This window comes from Neoarius graeffei, chromosome 22, assembly GCF_027579695.1.
Source record: "Neoarius graeffei isolate fNeoGra1 chromosome 22, fNeoGra1.pri, whole genome shotgun sequence".
Taxonomy (NCBI): domain Eukaryota; kingdom Metazoa; phylum Chordata; class Actinopteri; order Siluriformes; family Ariidae; genus Neoarius; species Neoarius graeffei.
In genome coordinates, this window is record NC_083590.1 from 12,979,864 (window position 1) to 12,991,271 (window position 11,408).

General features: G+C 42.8%; 1 protein-coding gene across 1 annotated transcript; it reads left to right on the forward strand.

Moving 5' to 3' along the window:
* The first annotated feature begins 916 nt into the window (after nt 1–916).
* Nucleotides 917–11,326, forward strand: LOC132870282 (zinc finger protein Gfi-1b-like). Its single transcript, XM_060903917.1, has 6 exons — nt 917–977; nt 1,803–1,966; nt 3,137–3,277; nt 3,377–3,541; nt 10,018–10,021; nt 11,109–11,326. Exons 1-6 carry the CDS (start codon nt 917–919, stop codon nt 11,324–11,326), a joined length of 753 nt encoding a protein of 250 aa, XP_060759900.1.
* The last annotated feature ends 82 nt before the right edge of the window (nt 11,327–11,408 follow it).

An 11,408-nucleotide genomic window follows, 5' to 3' on the forward strand; every position in this document is an offset into this window, starting at 1 on the left:
TCCCTGGCCCCGCCCTCCATTCACAAAGAGATGTTAGGCCACATCCCCACTGCCCGACTCGGGCCGGGGAGCCGTCTGGCCTGCAGTGGACTCCCCCCCCATCCCTGATGGGACAGGAAGTCCGCCACTACCATCTGCGTCCCCAGCCTGTGGATCACCTCGAATTTAAATGGCTCGAGGGCTAGATACCAACAGGTGAGCTGTGCATTGGCATCTTTCATACGGTGGAGCCACTGGAGGGGCGCATGGTCCAAACAGAGGGTGAAAGGGTGCCCCAGCAGGTAGTACCGGAGGGTGAGGACTGCCCACTTGATGGCCAAGCACTCCTTTCTCGATGGTGCTGTACTTACACTCATGCATCGAGAGCTTGTGGCTGATGTACAGCACAGGGTGTTCCTCACCCTCCACCTTCTGGGACAAAATGGCCCCCAGCCCTCTGCATCTGTCTGCAAAATAAAAGGGGGAGAGAGAAGTCAGGGGAGTGTAAGAGTGGCCCCCCACACAATGCAGCTTTTACCCTGGTGAAAGCCTGTTGGCACTGCTCCGTCCACTGGACCGGATCTGGTGCTCCCTTTTTAGTGAGATCAGTCAGCAAGCTGGTGATGTCTGAGTAATTAGATATGAACCTCCGATAGTAGCCAGCCAACCCCAGGAACTGTCTCACTCCCTTTTTGGTCTTAGGCCTTGGGCAGGCCGCAGTCGCTGCCGTCTTGTCAATTTGGGGACACACCTGCCCATGACCCAAGTGGAAACCCAGGTACCGTATTTCCACCCACCCAATTGCACATTTTTTTCGGGTTAACTGTGAAATCCTGAGGGAATGAGAGTATTGGAGGATGAGGAGATAAGAGGATGAGAATATGAGGGGATTGGGATATGAGAGTATGAGGGAATGAGGGGGAGAGAGGGTGAGGGTATGAGAGGACAAGAATATGAGGGGATTGGGGACGAGAGGATGGGGGGTCAAGATGAAGGGGGTCAGAGGACGAGGGAATGAGGGGTTGAGAGGATGATGGAATGAGAGGATTAAGGGATGAGAGGATGAGGGGGGTCAGAGAAAGAGGGAATGAGGGGGAGAGAGGATGACGGGATGAGAGGATGAGGGAGGTCAGAGGATGGGGGGTCAGAGGACAGGGGATGAGGGGGTGAGAGGATGACGGGAAGATGGCATGAGAGGGTTCAGATGACGAGGGGATGAGAGGATGACGTAATGAGAGGATTAGGGTATGAGAGGACAAGGGAATGAAGGGATTAGGGTATGAGAGGATGTGGTTATGAGGGGATGAGAGGAGGAGAAGATGAGGGGATGAGATGTGGGTATAAGGAGAGGATGGAATGAGGGAGTAAGAGAATGAGGTGTGTATGGGGAGGAGAGGATGATGAAATGAGAGGATGAGAAGAGGAGGGTATTAGGATGAGGGTATGAGAGGAGATGAGATGATTGAGGGATGAGGGTGTGAGAGGATGAGATGAAAGAATGAGGGGATAAGAGGATGAGGACAAGAGGACTAGGGGGTGAGGGGAGGAGAGGATGAGAAGATGGGGAGATTAGGGGGTGAGAGTGTGAGGGAATTAGGGGATGAGAAGATGAGGGGGTGAGGAGAGGATGAGGAAATGAGAGAATGGGGGTATGAGGGTATGAGAGGATGAGGGGCTAAGAGGATGAGGGAATGAGGTGCTAAGAAGATGAGGGGATGAGAGTATGTGGGTATGAGAGGATAAGTGTATGAGAAGATGAAGGGACAAGGGATGAGTCAGTAACGCTGCTCCTGGCTGATGCCTCACTGCATGTGCTCCTGTAGATAAGGAGGCAGGTGAAAGTGAGTGCCCCCTGGTGTCCACCCTGAGCCACACCCCCAGCTCTCACAGGGAGCAGAAACTGGAGTCACTGGTGCAGGTGCTGCTGAGCCACAGACTGCAGGACAACTCCAACACTCCACTGTGCAAACGTCCACTCTGTGAGAAGGTGAGACCCTCTCTACACAACTCTGTACAACTACAAGTCTACACAACTCTACAAAAGTGTACAACTCTACTCAAATCTGTACAAAAACAAAAATCTACAACACTTTACACAACTACAAAAGTCTACACAACAGTGTACAATGCAACATGACTCAACACAACTCTGTACAACTACCAAACTACACAACGCAACACAATTCTGTCCAACTCTACACAATTCTGTACAACTACAATACTCAACACAACCTTGTACAATTCTACACAATTCAGTACAGCAAAAAAACTCTACAACTTGACATCTCTACAACTCTACAGAACTATGTCCAACTCTACAGAACTGTGTACAACTACAAAACTATACAACTCTACACAACACTGTTCAATTCTACACAATTATGTACAACTACAAAATTCTACAAAACTCAACACAACTCTATACAACCGGACAACGCTACACAACAGTGTACATCTCTACACAATTCTGTACAACTACAAAACTCAACACAATGCCATACAACTCTACACAGATAAATAACTATACACAACTCTATACAGTTCAGAAAACTACACAATTCGACACAGCTCAACACAATCCTTTACAACTCTACAGAACTCCACAACTCTGTACGACTCCGCACAATTATACACAACTCCTCACAACTGTACAGAACCCTACACAAGTCCTGCACAACTATGTAGAACACTTCAGAACTCTGTAAAACTCTATGCTTATAACTCGAGCTTTAAAATTTATTTCTACCTTTTCAGCAATTTTTAGAATTCTTAGGAACTTTTCACAATCTTTTTTCTTTCAAAACTTTTGAAAGTGTTTGGACAATCTTTAGAATTCTTTAAAAAAAATCGGTTTAAGTTTATTTTTACAAGATTCCGCAATTACTTTAGAACTTTTCAGCAAATCATTAGAATTTCTTTAGAATTAAAAAAGCCTTTTCAGGATTTATTAAATCTTACTAGAACTCTTTACAACTTTTACCAACAGGTTGATCTTTGATCTTCTCCAAACTATTGTTTAGGACACTTTTAGAATTGTTCGGAGTTCATCAAAGCTTTTTGTTTTCTCTGATCCATGATGACCCAGTAGAAAGCTTTCCCAAGCCTTCAGCTTTAACTTTAATAAAGAATTGTGTTTGATGTCCTCGGCGTGTCTCAGGTGATGTCCTCAGCCGTGGGTTTAGTGACTCACCTGCGCAGGTCTCACATCAACAGAGCTGCTGTTCCACTGACTGGGTTTGGTTTCAACACACAGCATCATGGGCTCCGACCTCCTGCTAGCCTCTATGGCAGGGCTAAAGTAAGGCACACCTGTGGGTGTGTGTTGTAGTCATATGATGTTAGGATGTGAATCTTTCCAGAATTAGCAAGGTCTGTTAGCTTAATAAATGTGTTTTAGGATCGCAGTTTTGTCGGTAAGCTGTGTGAGAAGGTGTTTAAATGCTCATCGACTCTCTCCACTCACCTGCTGATCCACTCCAACACTCTGCCTTACTCCTGTCAATACTGCGGCAAGAGATTCGACCAGAAATCTGACATGAAGAAACACACCTTCATACACACTGCTCTCTCTCTCTCTCTCTCTCTCTCTCACACACACACACACACACAAATGTAGCTAGCTAATGTGTTCACAGAAAATTTGCTAGCTACCTATTTGCACAGGAAATCAGCTAGTTACCTTAGCTGCCTTGTAAATAAAGCTAACAAGTATTAAAGATAATTCTGACACAAGCTAACTGTTATCAGAGTAAATTGACTTGCTAATTTGGCTAGTTAGAAAACCTATCTTTCAAACTGTCTTTAGTTATTTAGAACCTATCTTGACTGGCTTTAATCAAGACAATACAGATAAAATAAAAAGCAGCTAGCTAATATTTCCAGTGAAAATAATCTGGATAACTTCTAGTAATTCTTCACAAATTATCTGACACAAATTCACAAATTAAATGAAGCTGATGTTTCTTCAAGCTTTCAAGACAACAGGAGCACAAACCTGTGTAGCTAATGTTTCCAGAGCAAAGTGGCTAACTAACTTAGCTAGTGATTCTTCTTAATAACTCTTTCTAGTTACTTTAGCTGTCTAGTTAATGATAATTCACAGACACAAGCTAGCATAACATACCTCATGTTTCCAAGGAAAACTAGCTAGCTAACTTAGCTAAGGAGTCTTTGAGGAGCGCTTCAGACGCTATCAGGGTAGGCTACTGTTTGCACAGAAAACTGCCTGGCTAACTCAGCTAGCTAGCAAACGTAGTCAATAAGAATAATTCTCTAATCAATCACGATAATCACATAAAATGTACCGTAGCTGAGAATTAGATAGCTTGTATAGTGATTCTAGAGCACTAGTGTGACTCAAGAACATTTGCTAATAATAAATAAAATACAAGCACAAGCTAAGATAAGTGCTTAGTGATTCTTTGAATAATTTACACTGTACATGCACTAGCTAACGTAGCTCGCTAACGTTGTTTGAAATGGCTTGCTAGCTTGCAGTGTCCCAATGTTAGGACAACAATAACAAAAAGGTTGTTGGTTCAGAGTCTCCAATTCCCTGTAAAATACACATGAAATGTCAGGAGGAATGAAGACCGGAACCACACATTTCTCTTCCCAATTTTCCTCTCATTTATTACAGAATGTCAGAAAACATGGAATAAACATTCAAAATCTTTCCTGGTGCGTGAATGTATCTTTGTTCCAATGTCCATGGTTTGGTTTAGCGTCCTTACATTGCTGCAATAATGTACGTCAGTAGGTTTTGGGGGGTTTTGATCTTCCCATTAACTCATGTTCACCACACTCAGGAACCACTGCTAGGTTACATGTGACATTAGTATTTGTTGAAGTGTACCTTCTCAGCGTCTGTGCTGATCACATAGCTACTACCACATAGTGCAATTAACTCAGCTAGAAGCTACACTCCTCATATACTGAGGGGCGGTCCTGGGGGCAGTCCGACCGGGCAGCCGCCCGGGTCGGCATCGCGGGGTGGCACGAGCGTGGGCGTGAAAAAAAAAAACGGTCCCAAAAAAAAAACCCGAAAAAAACAAGACGGGCGGGGGGAGATAGATCTAATGGATAGGAAAAGGTCAAAGCCATCAGGTGCCCAATTCCGGAAGAAAAGGAAAGAAGAGGAGGAGAAACGAGCAAAAGAAAAAGGTATGCTTTATGAATCAATTTCAGTGAGTGACATGAATTAGTGCCCTAATTAGCCTTATATTATTGATGCTTGCTAAGTCGGACGACCTGGCCTGGCCTGCCCCCCAACACCAAATTAATTTCAGCATAACGATTAGGCTTTGCAACAAAACGTTTAAAGTTATTGCTGTCATTGCCTTGGGTTAACGTTGGGCTCTGTATAGAGTGCTTTGAGATCAGCGCGCACCCGGCGGCGGCCATATTGGAAGTCAAAGGCCGCTGTGTCAGTGCATTGTTGTTGTCCAGCGAAGCAAAAAGGGGTGACAATGCCGAAAATGTGTGTCATTGTTGGCTGTAGTAGCCGGGGGGAAAAGGGTGGCAAAAGCTTCTACAGACTCCCTAAAGTCGTGACTAACCAGGGAATTGCAGCACAGGAGAAAAGCAAGCGGAGGAGACGACAGTGGCTGGCTGCCATCAACCGATCAAATTTAGGACAACTTGACTGTATCCGGATTTGTTCTGATCACTTTGTGACAGGTAGGTTAATATTGTCTTGAATTTCATAGTTACTAAAATAGTTATTTTAATATCATAGTTACCGGTAGCATCCAGTATGCCAGCTGTTGTGTGACCGTTGTTCTTTCCCTCTGTCTCGTGACCACTTCAACATAAAACAACAGGGACGCAACATGGGAGCAACATTCCCCAAGTCCAGCAATGCAGTTGCAATGTGCACACAAAATAGCATGTCTCTTGTCAACTATTATCCAGGAGTGTAGACTAGGCTGGGATAGTCTCTGCAAGTGTAACACTTTCCCTCTGATCACTTTTGTCTCTCCGTCTTCAGCAGTAAACACCGACACATCGCAGACCCAACCGGACACACATCTATCATATGCTTCCATGCTCTTGGAGTTCTGGAAATCCTTTAGTTCACAAAATGGACTTGGGTGAAACACTAGATAGTTCACAAGATCTATGTATGTTAAATGCGGCAACAAGCTGGGGTCAGCTTTCCATTCCTTCTCACTAACAGTGTATGGATCTACATTCCCAATGAAACGTACCTTCTCAGCATAACGCTCCCGTGCCTGCTTATCCAAACTTTCACAGTAGTGCTCCATCACTTCAGATGTCTAAATTCTTAAAAAATCAAAACTTCTAAGCCCTCTAACGCGGAAACGAATCGCTAAATGTGTACTCTATGATGTGTACTCTATGCACGCTCTGGCGCGAGTGACTTCCAAGATGGCCGCGCACGCGCAGTGTTACTATTTTTAGCATCATCTCGGAGCCCTCTATTAGCCAACAGAATGTTAACATTTTTACATGGTCGTTAAACATTTCTTGTCGTGTGTTGTACGTCGCGAACACGGCCCGTTATAAATTTGCTGTTACCAGAATGGCAATGATCAAGTCGTAATGTATTACTTAAGACTCTGTGTAATGTCATAGTAGTGTAGTACTATGGTAGTAAAGTCTTTTTGATGACTAGTACAACGTTCCGCTGGCGGGATTGTGCATATTATGGGGCTATGACAAGTTAGGCACACACACACACAGAAACACTAATGCCTATATCCCAATGTTTATCTCATTCATCTCATCTCATTATCTCTAGCCGCTTTATCCTTCTACAGGGTCGCAGGCAAGCTGGAGCCTATCCCAGCTGACTACGGGCGAAAGGCGGGGTACACCCTGGACAAGTCGCCAGGTCATCGCAGGGCTGACACATAGACACAGACAACCATTCACACTCACACCTACGGTCAATTTAGAGTCACCAGTTAACCTAACCTGCATGTCTTTGGACTGTGGGGGAAACCGGAGCACCCGGAGGAAACCCACGCGGACACGGGGAGAACATGCAAACTCCACACAGAAAGGCCCTCGCCGGCCCCGGGGCTCGAACCCAGGACCTTCTTGCTGTGAGGCGACAGCGCTAACCACTACACCACCGTGCCGCCCTCCCAATGTTTATTTCAAATTAAAAATGGCAGCTTATGCAGTGACACAGCAATCTCATATGAAGACATTGTGGAAGAATTTGCATCCAGGAAGGCCAGAAAAGCCAACTTTTAGGTTGTGCTTTCACTTTTGCATCCTGAATATAATTGCCACTTAAATGTATATAGACTGTTTTCCTCTTACTTCTTTTGCACGTCTTGTTATTTATGACAGATTATAGTGGTTTGCCATTTTTGCCACTTTAAAGAGTGTTAACTTCTTCATTTGTTACTTCTTGTTATTTATGATACACAATAGTGTTTGTTATTTCTTCTTATGTGTACAGTAATATGTATAGGATTTACCTCTTCTCTGTCGTTAGTTCATTTATTTATGATACATGATTGCGTTTTACCATTTTTGCCACTTTAATGTATAGTATTTTTAGATCTTTTGTCACTTCATGTTATTCTGTAATTGTGATTGTTTAACTGTTTAGCTTCTTTTGTTATTTATATGGTGCGACTTTAATGGAGGTTTAAGTCTTCTTGTTAATAATAATGGTGAATGGTACTCTATGATAATTCATTGTGCACTCTTGGTAAAACTGACTGACTTGTGCAATATTTTGACCATCGGGTGGTGCTGTAGTGCAGTTGTGCTTTCTTAAATAGCTGTGGATAGCTGTAATGCGAAGTCATTGAGTCTTTTTGTTTATTGTTTATCTTTTATTGTTTATCTTTGTATTTTTTATTGCACTAGTCATTAAAACTGGAAATTTGTTCTTGAAAATAGCTGTTGTGAGTTTGTGTATGGGGTCATGTGTGTTCTGGACAAAGTTAGTGTTTTCTTAGGTGGTGAGTGGGAGGTGGTTGTCGGGTTGGGCCGGGGGGGCGCCAGCAGGGGGTTTCGCCCGGGGAGTAAATCACTCTAGGATCGCCACTGCATATACTGTTATCTGAGTAGCAAATAAACACGCATACATAAAATACACTGAGAAACATAAATGAACATACATGTGTGTTGTAAGCTACTTTAAGTAGTCTAAGGCTGTTTTTATGTCTCAAAACACTCGATGTGTCACATAGGGAATGTCAATTAACTTCAAATATTAGTATGGGTCAAACTCTCAAAATGGAAAATCTACATCTTTAAAGGAGATACGCAGAGCCTTTATTTTTAAATAAATTTCTGAGTGGATAGTATCTCCGTCCTTGACTCTAGTATGCTGCATAAATGGGAATAATTTTTTTTTTTGAGAGTTAAAATCGACCTCAAAGTTGGCATTCGAGCTGCCTCGCTGAGCCAGCCAGCCCTGAGTGCGTGACATCACTGCGGTAACCGGTTATAAGGCCGAGGCCTTTGACAGCTATAGACCAACGTCATATGAATAAAAATTTATGGTGAAAGTAAGAAATACCGTTACCGACTTGCTCAACTCGGACTGATTTGACTTCATTGATTGTGGGTTGACTCTCATTAAAACAGGATAGGTGCTATAACTTATGCAACATACACGTACATGCATGCATTTTCACTGATAAAATGTAAAAGGCTCATTAAATAATCAGATGAACTGAGACAATCACATTCTGATGCAAATTAAATAATCTTATACCGCTAACTTAAACACACAATACAAGTTACATGTATTAATCTAAATGCAGGTAAACAATGTGGCTGTGTATTCCACCATTACTGCTGGACTCAGGCAATTACTAAAGCCTGGGATGGAACAGGATGTCACCAGTTTTAGCAACGACCGCAGGGAGGTCACTGAAAGAGCGATATGTCCCGTCACATTCCATCCCGGGTTATAGTAACAACCCTCGGCTCACTCCGGGAGGACTGGTGCCACTGAACTCACTTTTATTTTAAAAAAATAAATAAAATAAATACTTTCCTTTTCTTGTAGTTTTCTTTTTCTTTAACTGTTGGTACTGCACCCTCTTTCAATACGGGCTTATGGCCAACACTCCTCAACAGATCAGAGGTCTCATACGAGTCTTCAGTAAAATGTGCAGAGTAGAGGAGAGACCACTTCGTAGGCGCCCAATGTGCCCGTGAACTTCTCACAAAACGCGTCCAAATCTTCGCAGTTTGAACATTCTTGGGCCATGAATGCAACGTAAATCCACCTTCTGTCGTGTTGCTGCACCGGCCAAAAACACATCTCCGTGGCACGGCGATAAATTAGCTTAAAATGGAGGATCAGAGTTGCAGTCAGCTGTGTGTTTTAGTATAGCGGAAATGGCGATGAGACCGATAGCCTTCCTGCTGTGACGTTACGGACGTCAACGTCATTCACTCAGACCGCTACCTATATAAATCACTTTAATCGTAAAAATTACTATATTAGATTTATTATTAGTGCTTTAAACTATTCCTGTGCCATTCTTGAGGTCTCAAGGCATTTGTAAACGAAAGTGAGGCCATGGCTCTGTGTATATGCTTTAAGATTAAACAGAACAGAAATAACTTGAGTGTTCAGGGCCATAGCATTGAAAATTTTGCTATTTTTAATGTACACAGTGACAATAATATTAATAATGTGTTTTTAACCCCATAAAAGTGTAAACATTGTCTGTGACTCATGGTTAAACAGTCGTCATTTCCCTGAGAGTGCTATTACACGTAGCTTTTACAATCAGTTTTTAACTCCTTACAATACACTCTGATTTACTGACAAGACTCATTACGGTTGCGATACATAAAGTTTAGCTTTAGGAGGTAGTTATTTGTGATTTTTTTTTTTTATACAGTGTACCAACCTGTAAAATCCACATGAAATGTCAGGAGGAATGAAGACTGGAATCACACGTTCCTCTTCCCAATTTTCCTCTGAGGAGAGGGCAGAACCTCCCACCTTAGAAAACCCAGGCACAGCGCATCTGTACACACTGGTTCCGCTCTCCTCTTTCCTACTAATTTAAGGATTCTCCTCTCCAGAAAAGTAATTACTTTCTTTGGGCATAAATTTCATTACTGAAATGTTTTTTTCCTCTCCCATTTAGCTAGCAAAAAGAAGTGCTCAAAAATAATAAACAAACAATAATTCCCAAAGTAAACACAAAAATGGTCACATCTTTTGAGTGTATCACACTAGCAATTGATTTGTTTAGTAATTCAGACTGTAAATGAAAGCGGCCTAGCTAGCTAGCTGCCTAGCAAATACAGCGACTGATTCTTCAAGTATTCCAGACACACAGCTCCACTGATACAGAAACAGGAAGTGTTTCACCACATCACTAGAATCAACTGCTGGATGCTGCATTTATGAGAATATGTTCACATTTTTCATCTTTTTTGCAGTCCAGTTTTCATCAAATCATGTGCTCTGATTGGCTTGTGAGCGGTCTGGAATCCTACGATCTGGACCCCGGTTACGGACCTTAGGTGACTTGGTTGTTCACAACAACAACAAACATAGTAGCAATTTTTTGTCAACATTTATTTTCACATTTCTCAGTATAATAGCATTAATTTTACAGCATGGATAGCGATAACAAGTGTTCACAGTTAAAGCACCTGGTTTTGTGTCACCTAGATCAAGTTTTTTATTTTTGGAAAATTCCAAGCAGTTTGTCAAACAGGTTTTTGACGAGCTTGTAGCAGGTTTGTTCTAAATATCGTTTCCCTTTCGGGCGCTCTCATTTTCTGTTAGAATTTGGTAAAGAAAAAAATAAATATATTATTTACCAGCTTAAGGTTGGTCCGTATCATGAAATACCGTGACCTCAGCCTTGAAAATACTGACCTCGGCCCAGAGGCCTCAGGCAGTATTTTCAAGACCTCTGTCATGGTATTTCACAATATGGACCTCCCAGCTGGTAATGGGGCCGAGGTCAGTATTTTCAAGGCCGAAGTCACGGTATTTCACGATACGGACCTCCCAGCTGGTAAATAACATATAATGTCCTTAGACTAGCGTTAATATGAGTATGGTGATGAATCTTTGTGATGAAGCTTTCAGCGACCTGTCTGTGTCTCAGAGTGCCTTTTCTTCTTCTCTTATTGCGTTTTCTGTCTGTCGCTGACAGGTGAGAAGGCGTTCAGCCAGAGCTCCAACCTGATCACTCACAGCAGGAAGCACAGCAACTACAGACCGTTCCGCTGCCTGCACTGCCCGCTTGGCTTCCAGAGGAAACTGGACCCGCAGCGACACCTCGAGACGCACTGCAGCAGCAGCATTTTTTTTTTAATTAGATGTGCTCTTAATGAATATGCAAATAAAAACAACATGGATAAACGTCTCTGAGACATGTGAAGTCAATCGATGACATCTTTCAGAACTGCAGTGTCACAAGGCAGCGTAACACACTCAGAGGAAAGGGCTATCT